Here is a 25061-nt window from a genome sequence, read left to right on the forward strand (position 1 = left end):
TTTGTGCATAATCCAGTCGCTGCACACACAAGGGGCACATCAGTGCCAACATGAACATTTGCCCCCTTGATCATCATGAGGATGTTTTTAGAGCATCTTTGGAAACACCCTGCAGGAAATGTTTCTGGCATGTGTCCTCAGTACTCGAATCTGTTATCTCTTTACTGGTAAGAGCTTTATGTGGCTTCTCTAATTCTATCCAAATAATGAGCTTGCCCATTGTCCTCACCTCCTTGTGCCTGTGTGCCAGCCCTTTCCTGTCACAGCAGCTGCTATCAGGTTCCTGGAGCACACAGTGGTTTCTTGCTCAGTGAACAACTGGTTTATTACAGGTTGAAGCAATACTGCCTTCTGGATGGGGACTGTAGTGGGGAGATTTCAACAAATTACCAATTAAAGCCAGACCAGCCAGAGAGATTTATGTGCCCATTTTAATCAGCATTGTGCTCATTTGTTTGCTTTCTCCTTCTCAGCAGAGCAAACTCTGGTTTCCTCTGGGTTGTGCAGCTGCTGTAAAGGGCAATAAGACAGCAGTGTCAGTCACAGCAGTGCTCCTGCACTTGCTGCGTCCCAGGGTTGTGTCTGGAGCTGGAGAGGGGAAAAGTTTAACATGAAAATGAGACACATGCCATTAACAGTTTATGGGGAAGCTCATAAAGGATCCAGCTGGTGGTGGCACTGGGCTGTTAAATGGCTCTTCTGAAGAAACTAGAAGGAGAAATTTCAAAAAAATACACACATGCACTGTTCAGTTAACAGAAGTTGTCAGGGCCTCCTGGAATATTTCTTATTAATAAGAACATAATTTCCAAGTTTGACATCAGATGTGCTTTATGGTTGTCCCCCAGAGAAACCTAAATGAGCATTTATCACCAAGGATGCTGGAACAAGCAGAGATAGGAATACTTTCTGATTCTGTGACAGAGCTATCATCAGGACATGCCACCTCATGGAACTGAGCTGCCAGTGTGACTAAGGGGCAGTTTATGTCAGTTTGCTTGATTTAGTCTATTAATCTATAATTAATTGTAATTCTATATATCTATATTTAGCTATGGTTAATCTATAATTCTTTTGATAATAAGATTCTAATAACAGACGAGACATAAACTGCTTGTTCTATTTCAGAATCTGTGGTATATTGTTAGAGCTCTACAAGGTTGACATATGCATGCTGGACTATTGAAACAAGCTGCTGAGAGAGCTTTGTCATAGTGTCAGTGCAGCAAACATTTCTGACTCACGTACCCCCTGCAGTGATTTTGTAAGACAGGGCAAAATTTAGAACTCTTACTTGTTATCTGGTACATATTTCAAAGAAATTGCCAAACAAAAAGCTAAATTTAAGAACTCTGACTTTTGTTGGTGAGGGTTCCAGAGATGCCAAAAGAACATGTGTCAGCAATTTTAGACTTAGTGGCCATGTAATTGTGAAATACCTTTTTTTTTTTTTGTAAGAGATGCTCTTGGATGATCAAAACAGAGAAATTTCTATTAGCTGTTCGAGTTACATTTACTGTCAGTACTTTTTGATGAAAGTTGGTGTATCTTCAAGAATTTGTATTGGAATGAAAAAAGAAAGTGCACAGAAAACAAATTTTCTTTTGTCTGTGTGTATAACAAAGTTATTTTGCCCTAAGAGAAAATAGATTTTAGTAGTTTGATTTGACTGGCCTGTTGGCATGCACCACCATTGGCTGCTGCACATATATTCTGTCTTTATGTGCTTTGTTGTTTAATGCCTTCATTTGTGAATGAGTTTGCCTCCTGCCTGATGGTATTTTATTTCACTAAATTGTCTGCTTAGTTGGAAGGGATAGGGAAATAGACTTTGGCTATGGAAAATGTGACAGACTGTCCAGTGCAGGAAGGGAAGTGTGTTAGAACTTCAGACTCATCCTACATTGTGGGGTCAGCACAGCTGAGCTGGGAAATGTAGTGTGATTTGTTCCCAGCTCACACCTGAATTGTAGACCAGGATTAATATATAGTCCAGTGCTTTAAATCAAAGCACTTTTAGGAGTTGTTCCCCAGGTTTGCTGACTTCTTAACCATCTGAGATATACCTTGGAGATAAGACCAAATGAAGTCTGACCTTCTGTTGGCAGGGGTGGCTTTCTTCAGAAATCCTTCTTCAGAAGGATTTATCTGGAATATACTTTAAAACTAAAATGCTGCTACATTGTTCCTTACCTTAAAACTATTATGTTACGATTTTGTTCCCATTCATGGATGGAAGAATATTTAGAGGTAGAGTAATTCTGAACTTAGTGTTTGGCACTAGGTGTATTTCAGAACTTAATTTTTGGACAGAGACTTTTAGGTCAATCTGGTGAGGAAGACTTTGAATGAATTCTGCATGTTTTCTTCAATTCAGTACAGACAGAATAGGTGCCTTACATTGCTGTAAACCTGGCTACTTACACCACAATGAAGACTTAGGCTTGTATAGTTTCAGTTACTGAAAGATACTGACCTTAAACATGTGGGTTTGCTCATGGCCATGTGCTGTCAGCACTGGTGGCTGTCATTTAATTGCCTGGCAGCTGTTACACTGCATTTCTGTGGCCCACTGTCACTTTTGTGGCTGCATCCAGCCCTTGAGCATTGTGGATCTGGTCCAGTGATTCTAGTCTGTGCGAGGTTTTATAGTCATCTCATAGCACTTGAGCTGTAGATGTGAAAATCCATTCTGTTAGTTCTTCGGTGATAAGCAGAAGGATTCTGGGTGATACCCAATGTCCTGAAATCTCTGATCTGAAACCTGTCTGTAGTAATCAGTCTTCTGTTTTAAATGAAAAATTGATCTGTTACTGCCTTCCTACCTTTGCATGCATTCCCTCCCTCCTGTCCTCTCTTGAGTTGCCTTGGTGGCCGTCATCCCTTTTCCAAGCTGTGCCTGTGGTTTGTAATTCTGAGGATTGTAAGGAGCAGGGTCTGGCCTTAGACCATGCACAGACTTGTGTTGCTGTGTGATGAATCAGACCATCTCACTGATCTGTTTGAAAATAAACTTTAGCTTTTTGGCAACTTTAAAAGGGCCCCAGTGCATGGGCTGTTGTGAAAATTCCTGTATCTCATCATCAAAGAGAAAAGTTGGGTCTCTTGTGCATCTCCTTATCCTGAGAGCTCTGACAGAGGTGGTGCTGTGGTGAGTGTTCTGGATAGGCACAAGCCCAGGGAAAGAGGAGCAGCTGTCAGGGGACTGATAAATGTTGCTTTATCCACAGTTCTGGTAAAGAGTGGAGCAAGCAGATCAAGTCAAAAGCTATGCCTGCTGTCATTGCCTTGTTTGCCTCCAGGCATTTGACTCTGCCCTGGAAGGTGGTCTTGGGCCAGCCAAGGAAAGAGCCATCACTCTGTGACTCAGAGTCAGCTTTGCTGAAATCCTTGGTTAAACCAGCACATAACTGATCTCCCCTGTGAGATGAGCATCAGGATACTTTTGTTGGTGTTTTCTCCCCTAACTGGGCTAATGGCATTCAGCTCATGAATCTTAATCATGAATGTTATCTTAGTTTCTAGTAAATGGAATTAAATTCATGTACTGAACACCAGTTGCTCTCCCTGGCATTTCTAGGACGAATCCTGGACTTGAAGACGGGGACAGTAAAGAAGGAAGGTCAGCAGTCCTCCATGAGAATGTGCATGGGATCCAGGCGCTCTTTCATTTGCAGGATGAGGTATGATTTACCCTCTATTCCCATAAAGGTTCCAGTCCTGTCTCAGCTTACACTTCAGACATTTTGTTGCACTAATTTGGCCTTGATTACAAACTGAAGCTGTAATGACACACTCCCATGCAGTATTTCTAGAATCTTTGCTCTGAGAACTGGAGTGAAACTGAAACTAGTCTTCCTTAACAGCGACAAAACAGCAGCTCATTTATGTTGTTGTTATTCTTATCAGTCTGGAGTGTAGGTTCCTTTTTCCAGAGAACTTCATGACTGCTTCACCCCTGGAATTTTAGCTGTTGCCTTTTCTCCTGAGGTTACTCAAATCGATACTTCGGGAACAAAGCTTTCGCAAGTGTAACGAACACCCAGCTCTGTGTATTTTTTCAGCAAACCTAGAATATTAAAAGAATCTTGAAAATAAACAGGAATTCAGTTGCAAACCTGCCAGCTATGTAGGAATTAACCTAAGCCTGGTATGAATTAACCAGATGTCAGCTGGCTGATGCTAGATAAATGAGTAATTGTTAGAGGGTTTTTGATTTGCAGTTTTCCAACTTCTTCTGCATTGTTTGGGCTTCTTTAAAGAGATTTGCCTGCCCAGTGCTTTTTTGGGGCTTATGAGCCTTCTCTTGTTTTAGTGCTAACAGGCTAAAATGCCTGTTGCTATTGCAATAAATTTTTGTCTGTGGCTAGGAGGGGGAAGTACATAATTGCATCTATATGTTATGTCCACTATAAATGCTGATAACAGCACACTAAATTCATTACAGAATGAAAGACACAAAGCACAGTATTTGACACATTAAAGTACAGATACCTGTACTTTGATAGGGTGGTGGGTTTTTTCCAGTCCTGTGAGGGTGCTGAATGTGTGGCTCTTGGGTGCCTTTGTAAGGTATTTATAGACTTTATACCTGCAAGATCAGACTTCAGAGTTATAGAACCTTTTCCTCCCTTATCTGAGAGGGAAGAAATACAGCCCAGCAGAGCAGCACTGAGAGCACTGCTTTTTCTTCCTCCCAGGATGCACATCATGTTAGGAGTGCACTTGTTTGTGCAAAGAAAACCAGGCTTAGTGTCCTGTTTGCAGTTGTTCCCCAGCTTTCAAAACAGTTCAGATTGCAGTTATTTCCTGGCACCCTGATTCTGTAAACTCCAGTGCATGACAGTGATTTTACACATGCCTGTGACCCCACTGTTTTTGTATTTCTAAATCTTATTTTAGTTGTTCATTTCTTCTCCTTGGCAGTGACTGGTTAAAAAAAATCAAAGGAATAAAAAGAAAACCTTCTGGGAAGGATGAGCCTCAGATAATGTGAACTTTCCTTGTGGTTGCTTCTTTCATTGTTGTTATTATTTTTCCATTAAAAATGAACTGCTTTTACCCTTCAGACTATTTACTCAGCTTCAAATGGATTGTTGAAATTTTACAGTTAGGCATACTTATAAATATCACAAAATACACATGAACAAGTGTTAAACAAAGTTACTTGACAGTGTAAATAGTTAGATCTTGTGAACATTATGTTAATGTCTACAGATATTGTAGCTGGTGTATGGCAGTGGAAATTTTCTGTGCAGGGAAGCTACAGGAACACTGAGATTTGTTTCTGTGGATATTTGGGGGCCTAACATATTTTTCTCTAGTTTTCACCAGTTTTATGTTACTTTATAGTGTGTCTATTCTTTATCCATCCTCGGGGATATCAGTTTCAAATGGTCTTTGTACTGGGGGAGTGTGGAAGGGAATATTTTTCTAGTCCCTTTTATTTTTCTAAAATAAAGAAGATTTTTATAGCACATCTTAAAAGCTCAGCCTATGGAAGCAGCCTGTTCTAAGTAAATATGAATATGCAACTTTCTGCCAAAAATAAGTATCCATTATTGTCTACTTATATATGGTAGTAAAGATCTCAAAATGCATTTTCATCATGTGTATTTATGTTTGGTTTTGAGCCCTTTAAAATATTAATTTACTTTTAGATGTGGAAATGCTCCTCTGGATCATTTACCCCTGAACAGAATAACCACCATGAGGAAAAGATACAGGTACTATTACTTTATTTACCATAAAGCATCTGTAGTTGTCCTAAGCCCTCTCATTTTCTACTGGGTTAATTCCCACTCCAAGAGTGTTACCTGGTTCTGCACACTCTTTGCAAACAAAATCTCTTTGCATGTGTCATTCAGATTCTTTGTCTTACACCAGCTCCATCTCTGAATCCATCTTCATTATCTTTCTCAGAGAAATATTACAGAAAACAGGTACAGCTTGAATAGCAACATAACAGAGCTGGCAGTGTACAGAGCCTTAGGTTGATTCTTGGGTGTTTACAGCATAACTGAGTGGTAAATCATTAGCAGTCATAGTTTGAAATCATAAAGCTATTCTGCATGTTGAGCAATGTGATGTTTTTGTGTTTCTTGTTCATTCAGGAATGGCCTGGGCCCGGTGAAAGAAGGTGAAGCACAATATGCTGTTGTCCATTGCACTGGCTATATCAAGGCTTGGCCACCAGCAGGTTTGTATCCCTTGTGGAAGGTGGTGTACACCAAACTGTCCTTAGGGCAGCTGAAAACCTGGCTCAGGTTGCCTTGCTGCTGGAAAAACAGGGAGAATTTTAGTGGAGTAACTGATTAAAGCTCACCTTGAGAAGCCTCTGATAAGAAGAAATCAGCTGTTGTTACTCACTCAGGACATCCCTGGTTTTCTGTGTGATACCCTTCTCCATTTCATTGTCAGAGGGCCTGTAGGAATTGTCAGTGATGCAGGATTCCAGAAACTGGGGCCAAAAGCTTTAGACTAAACATTGATAGACCAACATAAAAATGGTCTCATTTTAAGAAGGTGAACACAAAGGATTGTGTACCTCTAGAAAATACCAATTAATGCTTTTACACTTCAGTTCTGAATTGCAAGCACCTAAAACTTGTTGTAATTTCACTTTAGACCCGTGGATGTGCTCAGTAATGATGTTACTTGAGAATGTTCAGTATTTGTGCTAAATTCTGTTTTGGGGCTGTTTTTCTCGGAATCGGGTCTTGGCATAGCGCATTGATCTACGGAGAAAAACATTTACCTGCTGGAACTCAGTGTTACATATGGGAATATTTACCTTTGAAAAATTCCAAGAGGAGACAATGGAGCTCATCCAGACCTCGTTATGAGCAGGGTTACTTGACCTTGGCGTTTGCAGGAGTTGAGGAGGTTGTTTGCAATGTGACAGCGCCTGCTGGCACAAATCAAACCAGGAGCTGTCCTGCCCTTTTGTGGTTGTATGCCACAGCCATAAATCACATTGATCTGAGGATTATGAGTCCTAAGAGGTGATTTGTACCAAATGTATGCAGACAACAGCATGCAGATGTGAACTTCTTGTTGGTTTTCTGCTGACATGTGGTTTTGGAAGCAGAGGAAAACTGCCCCTCTTGTAACTAATAGGATTTAATAGGAGTCAAGATGTTTCAATTATGCTTCTATCTCTATCTGTGTCTTTGTGTTGAGAGCACAGTGTTTGTAAAGTACTGTTTGTTTTTGCTGTTTTGTTTTCTTCTACAAAGAGATTTGCTTTTCTATTGGTAATTCTGAATGTAATTGAATTCGATCTTGATATATGGGGCTGTCTCCTCAAGAAGGTGTAGATCAAATAAGATTTTGTTTAGCTTGAGTGAGAATCTTGCTGCACGTTATGGGATGTTTAAAGAGATCTGACTCTTCAGGGGTGTATGTTGCTGATGCAGAGCTATAAGCGCATGAACTCATATCAGCACTAGGCTCTGGTGTTTGCTGTATGTGCCCTTCAGCCACCAGTTCTGCAGGACAGCAGCATGGCATTAAAAGGATCTTCCAGTTCTTTGAGTGCCCAGTGGCCAGGGATCAATCACATTGCAAATCCCACTTGCCATTAGTGAGGTCTTTTCCCCATCTCCGCTCTTCCAAAGCCTTGCTGCTTTCCCATGCCTGACACCCTCTATAATTTTCAGTCCTCATTACTTTATGGGATGTTTTTATTTCACTGAAAGTCAAATGGGAGCTTTCCTGCCTTGTGCCTCTGCGTCTCTCCAGTGTTCTGGTGTGTTTGCAGAAGGAGGTTATGTCCTGTCATCCTGGACTTTAGAAAGACAATCCAGCCCACTTCTACTTTCCATTCTTAGAATACATTCTCTTTACCCTTGTGAGTTTTCTCTTCATGTTTTCACTTCACTTCTCAAAATGCAGGTCACTGGCACTATGTATTCTTATTTCAGATGAGATTGTAGTGATGGATAACACAAACAATATTACCTGTCTTACCTGGCAGTGTAGGATACAGCACCCTCTTTTGTGTGGTGCATTCTGAAGGTATCCTAAGACATCTGATACAAATTTGTGTCTTCCAGGTTGCCTTTTTCTCACTTGTCAACTGCAAATCTTGCTTTGAATTGTGTGATGTTTCAATTAGTAATATCAAGTTCCATCCTATTTCTGTTGCTTTAGCTTATGACTGTTACTGTTCCCCAAGTGCATGCCTGTGCATTTAGTAATGTTGGATTTCATCCCATTTCTATTACTCCACTCCTCAAAATCACATGGTACTCCCTTATGATATCCCAGTGCTCCTCCACAATGTTGGTGCCTCCAAACTATAGCACAGTCCTGAGGGATGTTTTTGATTTTTACAGCCTTATGTGGAATTTCGTTCGTCTTTTATGTTACTGTCCAAATTGTTACTCCTATTAGTCATGTCTGAGTGCCTTTTTCAGGGCACACAGAACTGAACTGAGGCCTTTTTCATGAGTGTTTATTTGCCCTCCCAGTCTTCCCCACTTTGTGTTGGTGATTGTCATGTATCCATTGACTTTCAAAGTTGAATGGGAATATCCATGGGCTGAATTGTTCCCCTATATGTTTGAGTAAATAAGTGACGACATCACTCTATTTGGTCTAATTTTCAGTGGTAATCCAACCATAATCTGCAAAGCAAATGAGATAACCACAGCACTAATGGAATATGCCAAGGCTTCTCTACCCTGTAATAAAATTACTTTCTTCAAATCAGCAAGCTCTGCATGGTCTCTGGATTTTTGGGAATAAATGGGCTCATGCTAAATCACAGCTGTTAAAAAATTCAGCAGTCAAAAAGATAATTTTCATTTATTTTTCAGTTGCCAAGTGGACACTGGTATAAACCTCAGATCCTTTTCTTTCAAAGCATGCAGTGTGGCATGTGCATTATACAGCTAATATGCAATACAAAGTGTACTTTCGTAAGCAAAAGAAGCAATATTATCAGATGCCCTTAATCTGTACTTAGTCTCATTTATTTAAGCACTTGGTATTTTCTCTTTCTGGGTTGAATTGCATTGTCTGTGGCCACTGTTCAGTTTTTTTAGTCTCACACTGAATAAAACAATCAGTGTTGATACAGAAGCATTGAGAGAAGAACTGCTTTGTGATCATTATTGGTGTGATAGACAATTTGACAGAGCTGCTGCAGGGAGGAGTCAGTGCAAATCTGAAGTGATCTGGGTACTTCAAACAGATGAAAATGAATAAGCTACAGACAGCTGGTGGCATATTTTAAGGACTGGGTTTGTTGTGTTATGGCTCAGGTCTGTGTTCAGCATGAGAACACTTTGGCACATCCAGCCTGCCTTTGGGGTTTTTCTCACTTGTGTGGAGCAGCAAGGCTCAGGTACTGGCAGATTGTCTTCAGCCCCTTCTTCACTGAGAAAGGGGAGAGAAAGGAGAGAAAACAGAGGAAGCATCGTGCCTCAGCCTCTCTTCAGGCTATGTCTTAATGGTTTGTTCATTTTCCTCCATTGTCCCTAAAAAGGCAGGTAAAATTAAGATCAGGTGCAGAACCAGGCATGTGACACCTACGCACTTTTATCCCCATGGGTTATATGCTGGCCTCAAGTAATCAGGGTGTAAACTTGGTGTGGAAGTGAAAGGAAAAAGGAGTCAGGTATTTCAGATGGAAGTTCCAGCCAGTCATGTTGTATGTCTGGTTTAATAATGAGAGCGTGGTGTTGGGTTATTTTGGATGAGGTAAAAGGAGCCCTTGTTTGAAGCTGACTGAGCAGCAATCCCAGCCTTTGTCCCCTGTTCTCAGCAAAGCACAGATGGAACTTGTGATCCTCAGCCTGGACAGTGCTTCAGGTTCATAGCCAGTCATAAAGCTGAGAAGTGCTGACCTTCTCCTGGGTTTGTTCCCATTTTCAACTTAAGCAAGATTTGCTTTTCTTCTATTTTTTTTCCCCTCTGAAAATCTCATTCCTGGAAGGAAATGAGTCTTCTGTGGTCCATTTGATATTTTCCTTATAGGTTTGTTTTGCTTTCTTTCATGCCATAAGATTTGGTGGAGAGAGAAGATAAAGTCTGTCAGGATGTTGGTAGTTTTCTGTAAATCAGAGTCAGGATCTGCAAAAAAGCACATAGTGAAGAAAAGAGATAGATACATGTTTCGAAAACTTCAAATAAAAAGTCACAGAATGATGTTAAATTCAGATAATGTTGAAATCTTCTTTTTTCTCTTTAGTTAAAAAAGAAACATTTTAGTCTTCCAAGTCAGACTTACGGTAACATCTTAACCACAGCATGCCAGAGCTGTTAGGTTATTTTAAAGTTTTGGCCAGAATCTGGACGTTTGTGCAAAGTACTCCCTCTTCCAATACAAAACAAAATAGTTGCTTGAATATTCCTTGCCGTGCTGTCATCTTTAAGGCTTTATTTATTTTTTTCTAAGAATGGTTAATTTAGTTTTTATTGGGATTTTTCACGAGATTCTTATCCTTAGTATGCTATCCACAGCCTTCTTTGTGAAAGCCTTTTTCCATTGCTTTGTGTGAGAGATAAAGTCATGCAGTGTAGTTCCTTCCCTGGCAAGTAACTATCAGAAATGGTTCTAATGGAGACAGGGATTATCAGAGGATTGCTAGTGACCACTGGACACTTAAATTCCATCTTTCTAGAGAATTATGAATAATTTCTTTTTTGGTGTAGTGAAATAAAACCATAAATCCACTAACTCTGTTCTGTGTCTCACAGAAAATGTGGGGCAGAAGGGTAGAGAAAGAAAGCAGAAAATGAAGCTTTTCTGTTGCTAGAGCCAACTGGAAGCTCATTGGGAAAACTAAAAAGTTCCTTATGTCCACACCAACACATGCTGCTGCCCTGTGGGAAACTGTTTGCTGGTATAAAGGACACTTGGAAATTAAATATAACCTCTGACGGCACAGCATTCTATTTGTGATGCTCAGTTGCAGCTTAGCTGTGCCAATTGTTGATATGAACTCGGGCCAGCACAGCACTGTATTTATTATTTGAGAGGGGTGTATATTTGGTGTTGAGAAATAAACCCTCTCCCAGGGTTACACGTAAAGAATGTGAATGACTGAAGTATGTTTATTTTGTTGATGCCCCCTAAAGATCAGTTTCGTGGCTGCTTTCCTCCAAGCTCTTACAACTTTTTGTTGAGATGATGATGGTGCTTGGTGACATTAAGGAGCAGTATTACATTGTGTTAAGAGCTGGAAAAACTGGTCGAAAGTGCAATGCACATCTTCATTTACCTGTCCATACTGGAGACTGTTCAAAGGAAGTGTGCTTTAGCAAAAGTAAATCTCATTTACAGATGCACCCTCCCATATAAAGACCACCCAGAGTTGAATCTTTGGAAATATCAGCTGAAGAATAAAGAAAATAATTTCTCTCTATGGAATGCTGCCAGTAATAGCACCTACATTGCAGAGAAACAGACAATCTCTTTGTCATATTTTTTCTCTAGGCACTTTGGGAAGGGGTTAAGAACCCACTGTGTTGTGTATTGATTAATTCCAGGCCAATTGGTTTTTATTCAGAGTGCCTTGTGGCATAACCCAACTAAGACCTTTTCCATTGTGCTATACAGACCAAATGTGATCCATCTTGGGCAAAAGGGGGGAAAAAAAAGATGAAAATTAGAACAACAGACTCCTTTTGTCAACAGAGTGACATCAGAAACAGTGTTTCTTAGCTAGGTTTAATTTTGGAGGTTGTTTATGTTACTTTGATTTTATTTGAGCAGTAGCAAGCATGGACCAAGTTCCTAAAAAGGAAAACATTGTTGAAAACTCCGGAGAAAAACAGATTATGCAAAGTGGAAGCTGTCCAGCTGTATCTTTGCTGTCCTTTGCAATACTCTGTGCCACTAAGGAAATGATTGGAAAAGCTTTTGAAGTCAAGGGAATATACTTGAAATGTGTCCTTCTCAAATGGAAAACTCCATTTGAAAGGGACCTTTTGGTTAAGGTTATCCAACTACCAACTAGAATGTTTAGAATTATGCTTTTAAAGCTCTTGAGACCCCTTGATAAAATTCTAGTTGTCAGTAGGGAGCTTCAAAGAATGTGTGCACCCCAGACTGTGAAATTATTGTAGAACAAGTTCCAATATATTATACAAAAACATGGAGGGGGGGGGGTGTTTCTTTCATACTTGGTGTAGTTTATTTTATCATATAGTTCAGTGAGGACCAAAAAATGCCTGTAAAGTGCTATTTGGAAACTGATTGTCAGATAAGATTCAGCTGTTTTGATACAAAATAACATCCTTAGAGATGAGTCCAGTTCATTCAGCAGCATTTTTAGTTGTTTTTCAGGGGTGTCATCTAAGAAAGTGGTGTGCTGTCATCCTCTGGACTGTCCAAAGATTGACTGACATTCGAGATTATAAATTTAAAAAATAAAGTGGCTGTTGTTTCAGAAATGGTAGCTGCTTTATTTTCATTAATGCTTTTAAGTGCCTCTTAAATGATTCACTGCCTGTTATGACTGAATTCCTTAAAAATCCTTGTGAAAGAGTTTACAGATCACTTAAAATAGGTCAGTGGTGTCACTCCTGGAAGACGTTTTGTCAAGTGTTTTACACGAACTTGATATCTCAGTACTGGAGTTGGGAAATAGCCTTAACTCAAGGCTTAGCCAACAAGCAAGTAAACAATGCTAATCTGAATGTTCCTATTTATGAAACACTGAGATGGAAAAGAGTACACATGTATGTTTTGAAATTATTCCTGTGTTTATAGCAGTTACTCCTGTTACACAAATGGAACGAGCAGTGTTAGCAAAGCATCCGCATTTTTTTTCAGCCTTTCAGTAATGACGCAGGTTTAGTCCGTTATAGAAAAAAGTAAAACCAGCTGTTATATATGAGCACAGAATCAGTGATTAATTTAGGCTATGTTTTTAAGGCTCATTATAAAATATTATTCATAAAGAAAACTGAACATTCACCGACCATATTAAGTGACCCCATGGTTCCATAACATGCTGGTGGAGCAGAACTCATGGAAATGTTACTGTCCATCTTGGTGTATAATGGAATTTTAGTACCTGCTTTGTCTTCAGCAGCCAAAATTGCTGCTATGGGTACAATGTATACATGTGAGGTATGTAAGATTGAGCACAACTGAGAAAGATCATCTGGTCTGAACCCAGAAATAATGTCTGAATCTTAGAGAAGAAAATGAGATTATTGTGTAAGATTTAAGAGCATCTAGAAAAGTACAGCAGCATTTCTGTTTATCCCAATTTCCTAATTATAACAGTATTTGTTATCATTTACTCCAGGAATGACTATACCAGAAGAAGATGCTGATGTGGGACAAGGTAGTAAATACTGCCTCGTGGCAATAGGAAGGCTTCAGGTAATGCCAGTCTTTCCAAATACAAACTGTTTCTGAAAGCATGATCATTGTTCTGGTGTGACTGCAAAAGATTTGCTCGCTGTTTTCCTACTAGACTGTAATTTTTAACATGCCTCCAGTTTATAAAGTGCCTTGATGTCTTGTGCAGTCAGTGACTTGTCTAGAACTTGTCAGCAGAGCAAAATGAAACTGTGATTCTGTGCATATGTGTAACTTTATCCCATAAGAACAACAGAGATGCTCCTGAAGATGAGTGTGCACAGACCTGCACCATTCTCTAGGGTGTGTAGGGCTGGGGTGTTGGAGGTAGTGAGAAACATGGCAGTACACATGCTGCAGGTGTGGGTTAAAGTGACCCCCAAAGCCAGTGATATGCTCCCTGCCATTTTTCCAGTCATTCACTCTCTGACTAATCAACTACTTGAAAAACTGTGATTGCAGGAGTTGTTTTGAAAATGGTAAAGATAAAGCAGTCAAGAGGCACTTCAGAAATCATAGCTTTATTCTCAGCACGTGTTATGTTATGCATTCAGATGAGATGTGAGCTGAAGGAACTGGGAGAACAAAATTTTCCTTCCTTTTAGTGCAGACAGTTGCAATTGTTGTAGTGCATTTCCTCCTTTATGCATTGCTGAGCAGAGTTCAGAGCTCTGCTAAAGCACTTGTGGTGAATCTCCTTCACCACAGCAGGGAGGCCAGTTTTTGTCTTCCTGGTCTGGGAATTCTGCCACGGGTGAACATGTTTGAGCCTCTTGCATGATCCCCTGCACTCGCTGCCATCTGCTAGGAGAGGACCACTCCTCCTGGCAAGGTGGAATGACCCTTTCACAGGTGCCAAACCCATCTTAGCCGAGGTGAGCAGCCTGCAAGTGTTAGCACGTCTGCAGAGTGACCCTCCATGGCCATGGCAGAGCTACAGAAGTACTGCAGAAGGGGTTTTAGGTTAATCATGCTTTCATAAGCAAGAGTAATACATTCCCCTAATGGAAAGAAGGAAGTTATGGGGGTTCATGTGTTACAGCTTCCAAAGAAAGATGATTTCCAAGTAGCGTCAAAACATCTGTTACATGAGAGGAGCCATTGTGGTACGTGAGGGAGGGCAGGAGGAAGCTCTGTGGTGGGTTAAATCAGAAAGGGGTCAGGGTGCACAAATTAAAAACTCGTTCTCTGTAACAGCAAGTTGAAATCTTGCCATACTAGCTGGCTAATCAGCTCCAAGTTAACAAAAAAGTGAGGTTTTGCTCATTTGGCATTGTTAGCAGAGATAGCTCTGGAAGTTGTAAAAAAATCAGTAGTCTCCTTTGTACCTCCAGTGGGAAAGAATGGATATGAAGTGGCCTGATAGTACAGATTTCAGGCAGAGAGCTGAAAACAGTTCTTTCTGGTGAGATTTGAGAAATATTTAGAGAACTGTGTTTTTCATTATGAGCAGCTGCTTGCTGGTCTAATATCTGCTACTTTAGCCTCTAGAGGGCTTGGTTCAGGTTCTGTAGGTGTTTCAGGTGAGATTCATGTCACCTGAAACATAAGTGTTTAGTCTGAGCAGTCCTGTTGGTTAAGTCTACAGACAATGGGTTGGTTTCCTATCCTAAAATGAGTGGACTGCATTGTCCTCTGCAAGTCATTCATTCCTGGTTGACAGAGATAGGAATGATGCCTGATGTGCTGCAAAGTGAGAGGAATCCAGCTGGACTTACATCCTCACTATATCCCTCCTTCTTGGGAACTTGTGCTGTGTTTGTTTCTCTGCTGTGCTGTTAAGCCTCGATAGATGCCATGGGGTGGGATATTTACCCTGCAAACTGGACTAAAGGCTGTTCTGTCATCTATCTGTGCTGTTATATTTTACTTCCTTCAGTTGTTAGCAGTCTGCCAGCAGATTCTGCTCTTCAGCTGTGAGTGAGCTTTGGCCCTGGGTGACTGTGGTGTGGGCTTGCTTGTCCCTAGGTGACCAGCTCTCCCGTGTGCATGGACATGAACGGCATGTCAGTCCCCACGGAGTTCCTGTCCAGGCACAACTCGGACGGAGTCATCACCTTTGTGGACCCAAGGTGCATCAGTGTCATTGGCTACCAGCCCCAGGTCTGTGGCCACTGGGAATGTGGAGAATGGCTCGAGCTAATGCAGAAAATCCCGTTTGCAAACACGAAGGATTTGTAGCTGATAATTCATACATCGTGCACGAAATGCTGTTTGTTTTTCTTTGCTGTCCATGCCTCTGTGTGGGGTATCATTTTATACCATTAGATCTGATTAAAATTCTAACAGCAGAGTGCTCTGAACCTTGCACAGCTTTCCAGTGAAGACATTTCTGTGATAGAAAGTTAACAGTGCTTGGAGAGAGTTTTAGTCCTGTAGACTTTTGATTCTGCCAATCTCTTGAACAGTAAGCAAACATAATTTGCAGCATCTATTTTCCTTTAGGCTTACATCTGCTCCTCTGAACAGGAGGCTAGTGCAGAACTGAGTAGAATAGTAAATGAACCACAGCTCCCTCAGATAACTCTCAACAGTTGCAATTTAGACACAAAAGTAGTCCCTTGTTCATTTTCTTACTAATTTTTTTAAAAAATTTCTTTATAGTAAGTGTTTTTACAAAAATTAGTGCCATAAAATGAGCCATAGTAGCAGATATCAGTCTTTTCAAGACACCATTTCACAGGTATTAGAAAATCATGTAACACTTTTTTGTAAAAACATGGGGCATGATGAACCTTGTTTGTGTGGTTCTTCTCTGATTAACTCAGTAGTCCCATTAAGTGTGAAAGATCTTGTGTTTGCAAGAATTACTTGCAGGTCTGCACGTGGATTTGTGTTGTGCTTTGGGGTTTTTTACACAGCTTTTTGTTTTATTCTAGGATCTTCTGGGGAAAGATATTTTAGAATTCTGCCATCCTGAAGATCAAAGCCATTTGCGAGAGAGTTTCCAACAGGTGCTGTGTCCTGCTTCTTTTGTTCCACACTTCATTATTTTGTTATTATATTGACCACAGAAGTAGTTTTTATTTTATGATTCAAGATTTTTTTTTCTGTTATGCAAGAGAAGGAGTGGCCATATACAAAACAATTCGTTGGTCAGTTATCAGTCAGTTAAGCTGCATAATAAATGGCAGCTTAAACTGCAGCATGGGTTGACAGTATTTTCAGAAACAAATCTTCTAGTTACATGTTTTTTTTGCTGCACAGAGTGAACAGTTCTGAAGATGCCTGTATTGATCCCACTATGTTAAGTGGTGACCAAAGTGATTTCCCCTCCAAGATGGGCTGTTACGTCCCTCTGTGACACTGGATTGTTTGTAACTGAGTTCTGTGGTAGACTAGATGATTTGCTTTTTCATATGTTTTAATGGAGTTACACCACTTGACATCAACATGTAATGCGGCCCTTCTTCTCTGTTAGAAATTGAAATGTACAGGGAAGTAACAAAAGAAATGCAAGATACAGGAAGAGTTACTGGTTTGGATTAATTTTTACCGTGGACTATGTTTACATCAGCTGAATCAGTGACATTTATTGCTGGACTTTCCAATGCCTTTTCTGCTGTACCAGAACACCCAGCACAGGATGTTGAACCAGTTGCTGAGGCTCACTTGATCTAAATGGTTCCAGATTTTTTAACAACAGCCAGTAGCTCAACCAAGTTGTGTTGATCCATCTTGCATTGGATGCTGAGATGTATTTTCAGCTGTGAAATGTGGATATGAAGTGACTTCTAAATAATTTGTATAGCCAGGTGTTTGTTCATAGCACGCACAGACAGAGCCTCTGGGGAAAAACAACTAAATACTGTGGCCCTGGAACAGATTGTGAAACTGAGGTTATGGTCTCTGCAGAAGTGTTGGAGATAGTGTAAGATACCAGTCCTCCTGAGCTGTTTCTCACCATCTCCGCCTTCAACAGGCCACCCCTCTGGCCAGCTGTACCTCCAGTTCCCTTGCACAGACTGGGTGCAAACAGCAGCCTTTTTAAATTCAAGATGTTGATTCATAGGCTGTGAGAGTTCAATGGTTTAAACAGGTCACCGCACCCAGAATATCTCCTCTGCCCCACCTTGCTTGGGGATGTGATGATACAGCTGAATCCTCCTGATAGGGATCTGCCACCAAGAGTCAGTTCCTGCTTCCCCTCTTCTCTCCTTCCTGCCCTCCTCCCCACCTTCCTGCTGCCTTGCTGCTGGCACGGATGGCTGGGAAGGCTGAGGCACTAATTCCCTTTCCATAGAACTTCCAGCCTGGGGCTGGTTCAGCTCCCTGACCTGGTGCCTGATGGTGTCAGCAGTGCAGGAGCAGTGAGAACACAGATGCTGTTTTCCAGTAGTGCCCAAATGATTGATTCCACTCATCTGTCCAAGAGACAGTGACAGAGAGCTGCTGGATAATGGCCCATCAAAGATCTGTGTGCAGTGAATCCATCCAGGGCTTGCCTGGGTCTCAGCAGGGCTGACTAATGAGCATTGCAGTTAATGACTTGGTCCTCCCTGTGTTCACTGGAGGGAGATCAGGCTGTGGGAGGCTGCCAGTGTGTGCCTGAACTTGGCTGCTGGGGACTCCACTGTCACCACTCACTGCTGGGCATGTGCACAAGTGATTTGCTGCATCAGGGACCTGCATGATTTGCTTAAGGTCATGCAGAAAGACAGCAGGAAAAAATGCAATTAGAAGTGAAAGTTCCTGCTCACTCAATCTATGTCCAATCTATGAAAATACTGTGTTATTTCCTTAGCAGGCAATACCTTCTTGGGAGTATTTTTGTTCAGTACAGTAGCAGTGTGATTGGGGCTGTTATTCCCATCATGCAATGAAAGGCTGAAGTAAACAGTTCAGCTTTGCACCAGGTGGTTTTTATTTCTGAAAAATATAAGAAAGTAAAGTTTAATCATTAGCGTTGAATTTTTTTGTGCTGGTTTGTTTGTGTGCTCTTGTCTTAAGACAGTTCAGAATTTTCCCACCAGCACTCTCTCTGCTTTATATATTGTTACAGAATTACTGTTTGCTTAATCAGGGTTTCAGGGTAATAGATCACTGCCATTTGTTTTATTATTGTTAGTTCGGACTGAGAAATCTCTTAATTAAAAAGGTAACTGTGATTTCACATAAACTCCTTTTTTTTTTCCTAAAACTTGAAAACTTGACACTTCTGATTTGCTGACAGTATCAGAACCAGGCTGGTACATAACAGAGGAGAGAGGGAGGGTTTTGCAATTTTTGGTCAATTGCCAGTGTCTATCTCAGAGCTTTATTTCCTTGGGAAGATAAATTCATTCATCAGGGTGGGAAAAATCAGGCCAGAATAAGATAGCCTCAAGGCTAAGACCAACAGACAGGTTAATATCAAAGGGTCCAGTATGCAGCTATTGGATACTCAGCAGGATACTATTCAGATTGCACACTCTACACCAGCTCTCTGGTTTCTACCCTGGGTGTGGTAGTAGAAAATAGCTGATAAAAGAATGTTGCTCACTGAGCTCAGAAAAACCCTGTAAAAGCATTAAAAAACCCCCAACAAAACCAACCAAAAGTCATTTACTTCAGTAGGATTTTGAACTTTCCTGGGCTTTGTTAAAACTTGTTGTGTCTTCTATTTGCATTCTTTCCATTTAGTCCTGTATCCAGCTGATTAATTTGAAGTGCAAACCTCTGAAAAAAACAGGATTGAAACATTTTTCTTAATCTAACTGCTTGTCAATAAAGACAGAGGGTAAATAGTGGGACTTCTACTTTTAGAGAATACAGGCTGCAGATAGCTAATAAAAAGTAAATTCCAGATGTTAATGATTAAGATTCCACAAGATGTGGCATTTATTTGCAGTAGACCTTCCCTTTCCTTCCTTGAAGCAACCCTGAGATAGTCTGGTGGAAAAGCTGTAGAATATAAACAGAGATAGGCCAGGTAAGTGCCAGCTGAATGATTTAAAACCATGAAAGTTTTCTTCTGGCTTAACCCCAGATTGTTGGATAACATGCAAAATGCAGTTGCAGGACCAGTGTGAGAAGATTGCTTTGAAAGTACTTTAGTTGGCTGCTTCTTAATCCTCACTTGGTGCTCGAATGTTGACTTGAACAAAACTTCAGTTTCCAAACCCAGACATCTGAATTCTTAGTTACAAACAAATAGCCTGTGCAAGCAAGGAATTTAGAGTGGACAGTGGCATTCTCTCCATTCAAACACTGGCTCACTCTTTTTTCTTCTGAAAGCCAAAAGGGTTTCTTGTTAACAATTTGCCATCCTAGAGAGTCTTTTAATATGTTTGGAGTGGGGGGGAAGCAGCCCCTTGTGGTTTCTAAAAAAACAAAACTGAACACCACTGTGTTTAAGCATTGCCCTAAATGTTGATGCTGGTGTATCACATGTATTAATTGTATATCTGGGTATCCAAGCAGAAAAATAGTCAACCTCAAAATGGCTTTTCTCGTAGGCTTTTGTTTAGCTGCAGTGATTCGTTTATCTTTTACATATAAGCATTTAAGAGATCCTCAGTTTTGTTTCTGTCAATCTCTCGATAAGTGTTTCACATTAAAACATTCTTAAAGTTTCTGTGCTGGGATAACAGTACAACCTGATGGTTGTCCTGAGTCTGTATTCTTTCTATAAGCAGGCTGGAAGTTGGCATTTTGTATGACAAAGTATGAGGATTTCATTCTGAAGGAGAGAGCTGTAAACATGGATAGGATTTTGCGTATTCCCTCCAAATTAAAAATTGCTCTGCTGTGCCTGTAGCTTTCTGGAATTCAAGTTTAAAATGCACCAGTTGCTGCTGTTGACTGTTCATTCGCACAGCAGATATCAATCTCCTGTTATTAACCTTTCCAAATGGCTTTGCAGGTGGTGAAGCTGAAAGGTCAAGTCCTGTCTGTGATGTATCGTTTTCGCACCAAAAACCGGGAGTGGATGCTGATCAGAACCAGCAGCTTCACATTTCAGAATCCTTATTCTGATGAGATCGAGTACATCATCTGCACCAACACTAATGTAAAGTATGTGCCTTTCTGGGTGCTCACCTCGGTGGTTTTGAAGGAATTGTAACCATTCCTTTTCCTTGTAAAGCAGTTTTTTAACAGATACCTTTTGTTTCTCTGTAACAGTGCGGGCTGTGACAGGGTTTTGCTGCATCAGGAGATCTCCCAGTGTAGCTGTTCCTCTGTGTCATTATCCTGTGATGCTTCCAGGGCCTGGCTGCGCTGGGGGGAAACATCACTTATCTGTTATGTCATTAGACAAGGCCATTGATCTCAGTCCAGGCTGCCTTGAACTAATGCAGAGCTTCCAGCAGCACAACAGCTGTCCTGATACTGGAGGAAGGTTTGACTCCTGAGCCAAAAGAAAATTCCGTGTCCATGTTCATTGTGATCATACCATTCTGTAGTTCTGGGCCCTTCTGCTTGAGCTGTGTCTACTCTTATGACCTAATGAAGCTGGCAGAATTATTTCCTAGTAGGTTTGATTGGGAAGGGTTCCTGATAGTTTGGATTTGATAGAATATCCCGAAGTATGGGGGTGATCCAACTCTTTATCCTAAGAGGGAAATGAAATCATCCTGTCTTGGAATTAATATTTTCAAAAATCTTTCATTTGGCCTCTTAGGAGGAGGTCAAACTGGTGGAAGTTGACCTCTGTGGACTGAGCAGAGATGCTTTTGGATCCTGCTGAGTTCTCAGCCAGTAACTGCAGAACCTAATCTGGCCTCGATTGCTTTATGTTGTGAGGTTTTTTAATAAATGTTTCTTCTTTCAATATAAACTTAATCCATTCTTAAAACTAAATCTGCTTCTGGTCTGACCATAGATTTTTTTGCCAAGTCTTTATCTGAGAGGAAATTACTGAGATCTCAGCCTGCTAGACCATGTATCAGAAATGCTGAACGAGCAGTCTGCTGCTGGAGGTGCCTGCTGAGAGCTCCACTGCAAACCCAAACCCCTGGGGCTTTGGCATTGGAGTTTGAAAGTGCCTCTGGGTGTTCCTTGTCTTGCCTCTTTGGACATGGCACATACCTAGAAGGGCTGTGCATTCACTTACATGAAACCCAGCATCACCATTGTTTTCCTCTTCTTTGTTTTTTTCTGCTTACCCAAAAAGTTGGGCTTAAACTGAATAGTTAAGCTCATTGAAAACAGGCAAATGTGTCTTGAAATCAGACAGTTTGTCTGCACTGTGCGTCAAAATAGCTATTTCCACATTTCTGCTGTCCCACAATCCTTCTCCAAATAATTTGTATATGCAAAAAACAGACCTGCAAAGTAAAAAACATCTTCTGAGGTTTGTCCCAGGCTGGCTTAATTGTGCTTTGTTCCCAAGAGGCCATGGATGAAAAAGTGGGGCTGGAGGCTTGTGCTGTGTTAACTCTGGGAATGCTTTTTTCTGAGCCTGCACTGTACAGTTCAGCTTGGCACCACTGTGATGAGCAGGACTGTGCCAGCTCCTGGCTCTGCTTCCATCTCTCTTGCTAGGTTTGAATAGCAACCCAGAAATGCTGACCTAATATGGAAGTTGCCTGCTGCTACTTTGACAGAGGATGTTCCCTCTTTCCTGTCATGTTGAAAATGTTCTGAAATGGGCAAGATACAGCCCATTATACTCCTGCTTTTGAATAGTAGAAAGAATGTATTATTTAGACTGGTTTTGTTTTTCTCCTTATTCTCTCCCAGTTCTCAGATTTCCAAAGAGGACTTACTGTAAAGTGCTGCAGTTCCTGCCTGTTTCTGGCTTCTTTTTTTTTTTTTTTCTCCCCCACATTTGGGGTCATGTTTTGACTTCTAATTTCCTAGCTGCCCTGAAGAGTTGTATGTCATGTGTCACTGGTGATTTCGAGCTCCTCATTAAACTGCTGCTGGGACTGGTGGTTTGGCAGCAGCCCTGGTGTGTGTGACCATCCTTACATGTTCTTGGAAGGTGCTCTGGCTCCAGCAAGGTGCTGCCCATGGAGACCAGGCAGGGATGCCTTGCTCTGCCCAGCTGAAGGCACAGACAGATTTGATCTGCCTGTCACTGTGGTAACCTAGGCAGGCCCCATAAAAAAAAAAAAAAAAGGTTTGAAGTAGTTAAAAAATCAACATGAAATTGTAAAGGCAGCGTAGCCAGAAAATCTGGGTTTAAATCAGTTTGTAACTGAGGATAGTTTAAAGCCACTGTGTGTGTCTGTTAATGAATAGCTCAAGTTGGTCAGTGAACAGCATTTTCCCAAAAGACTGTAGAGGGCAGTGATGATTCCAGTTGTGGAGGGATTCATTGATTTTTACTGTTATTTGTTGACTTGATTTGGTTGTTCTTTTTCTTTTTTCTTTTTTTTTCTTTTTTTAAATAAAGATACTCCTTTGGAGCTTCAAACAGTCAAATGCCTAAACTTGCATTAGGTACGGAAGGATAAGGAAACATATTAGGTTCAAATGTTCACTTAGTTCTTTGCAAAAAAAAAAGAAAAGAAAACTTCTCTCAGTTTCACTTGGGTGTAGTCATCCAAGAGAAACTTCCTGGAGAAATGAAGCATTTAACGTTTCACTTTTGTGCTGTGTTGGGCTGAAAAGAAGAGTCCCCTGTTTGACCACTTCTTCCTGTGTAGTTGGGACTGTTTTATTTCCAAAGAGAAAAAAATAATTGTTATCAGTGTTTGTTTATTACACAGATAGAGCAGTGTTTGAATAAAATAATGTTGTGGTGACAGGTTATATAGAGGTCTTGTGTGTATATATATTTATATATGCATACATCAAAATAAAGAAGAGAGGTATTTTTCTGACCTGTGTGGAATATCTGATGTTTCAGTTTTGGAAGCCACAAATCCTGTGCTGCACTGTGTGAATTTATGAGTCTTGTGGTTGTCCTGAGTCTCGAGACTTTTCGTGTTGGAGAGAGCTGGCACAGGTCACTGCTGGAAGCAGCCTGCTGCATGAATCATCCTGTGGGAGAGATGCTTTCTGCTCTGGATTCTCCTGGGCCAAAACACTAATGAGATCAGCTATCCTGATAAAATTCCAGTTGGTGGTAGTGGTGGTAAAGACTTTCTTGTGCTCCCATGTCATCTGTGGTCTGTCTGATACTGGTTTTAGACAGACCCTTTTGCAGGGCTGAGCTGAAGCTTTAGGCTAAAAGAGGGAGATACTGAGAATTTCTGAAAGAGGGTTTTACAGCCACAGCCCCAAGGCTTTTACTGCTCTGCTTTTGTCCAAACCAGACACAGGAAGCACATGTGCCTGTATTATATAAAAATAGATTGGTAGGGGTGCAGTACTGTTGTTTCTCTCCCACCAAAGAGCCTGTTAATTTTAAAGTTCAGATCATTTTTTTGTTTACTCTGATGCCTGGAAAGGGAACCCATGACTTCAGTTTTTAGAGGGAGTTTAACATCCTCTCAAATGTCAGAAGAACTTCCACACTATCTTCCTTTTTCCTCCATGTGTATTTACTAAAGTAAATTTGATGTATCTATCCAGTCCTTCACATTTGCTGAACCATTTCTTGTCCAAGTGCTTTCCCAGTTTCATATTGAACCCGTGGGTCAGTACAGACAGAATCCAGTGTTGACCCAGGCAATGCCTCACTTGCTGTTTTGGGTATCCCATAGAGCCAAGACATTGTTCATTTACTCCTTGAACCCCTGAAAGGTGAAACCAAGGACACTTTTTGGGTTCAAAACTAGAAGGCAACTTTGAGTTTTGCCTAAACTGATGAGAATCCCTTGTTGTGTTTCATTTTTGGTGTGCAGCAGTTGGGTGACTGAAGGGACCTGCCTGTGCTGGCTGTCAGAAGGGCTGGTGAGATTGCAGGGTCTGCAGCAGCCACAGCAGCACCACTGAGCTCTCCTGGTCAGCTGCTCCTTGACTTGCTGCACAATTTCTTTCAGGTTTCAAACACTATTTAAACTATATTGCAGTAGCAGCCAACAACAACAGAAGATGCCACCCTAGCTTTGCATTTCAGTCCTAATTAAGTGCAGCATAGCTTGCACAGAGTTCAGTAAAGATACACGCAACTATTTGGATTTTATAGGAAATGGATTTTGGGAGGTTATTCCCAAAGTTCAGTGCTGTTAACACAATGTGGTGTTTATACTGTACTGCAGCTTAATGAGTATTAGACATGAAAGATAGAGAGGGGCAAAGGAGCACTAAGTTAGAGAAGTGCCTACAAAACAAATAACGAGTGAGTGTGCTGTTTGGTTTGGCTCATTTGTATGTATATGGCTGAATCAAGAAAACATTCTTTATAAGGAACATAGGAGAACCTAATGTGCTGTTTATTGACACACGCACCAAGTCGGTGGTAATAAAAACAAATGAAACAGTGTAATTAGCTTTCACGTTAACAACGGGGTTTAATGGGTGTTTATTGTCCACGGGGTGGTATTTAGAAACTTCCCCATAGATTCCCCACGATTAAATTGCCTCCCGTAGTTCTTTTGGAAAAGTTTGCATTTTATGCTTGAGAACAAAGAATGTCTTTGCATTCCAGAGGTAATTTTTAGGAATTTTGTGTTCGCTAAAATAATAGGGAAAATCCATGGCTGTCTGATGGCATGGAGGACTGACTTTTTTCCCATGTTACTGCTAGGACAGATGTCATTCCCTGTATTATGTGTTCTCACACCTTAAGGCTTGTAGAAGGCTTTTGGTCACTTACTCCAACCTGCTGTTTGTTGCAGGAGAAAGATTTTTGCCATAAAAACTGACCAAAGTGTCTTCTGGAAAAGCTTCAAGGGGTAGCAAAATCTGTTACTTCAGTAGC

At 40.9% G+C, this 25061-nt stretch overlaps 1 protein-coding gene across 2 annotated transcripts in view; it reads left to right on the forward strand.

Annotated features, from left to right (window-relative positions):
* The window catches only part of ARNT2 (aryl hydrocarbon receptor nuclear translocator 2), a 93811-nt gene that overhangs the window by 51994 nt on the left and 16756 nt on the right, over positions 1–25061 (forward strand). For both annotated transcript variants that reach the window (XM_066328331.1, XM_066328332.1), the window contains 7 exons: positions 3581–3683; positions 5661–5726; positions 6114–6199; positions 13269–13345; positions 15293–15427; positions 16204–16278; positions 20169–20320. In XM_066328331.1, the coding sequence (XP_066184428.1) occupies positions 3581–3683; positions 5661–5726; positions 6114–6199; positions 13269–13345; positions 15293–15427; positions 16204–16278; positions 20169–20320 (694 nt within the window). The remainder of the gene's footprint in view (positions 1–3580; positions 3684–5660; positions 5727–6113; positions 6200–13268; positions 13346–15292; positions 15428–16203; positions 16279–20168; positions 20321–25061) is intronic.

The sequence above is a fragment of the Sylvia atricapilla genome, chromosome 13 (genome assembly GCF_009819655.1).
Source record: "Sylvia atricapilla isolate bSylAtr1 chromosome 13, bSylAtr1.pri, whole genome shotgun sequence".
NCBI lineage: Eukaryota > Metazoa > Chordata > Aves > Passeriformes > Sylviidae > Sylvia > Sylvia atricapilla.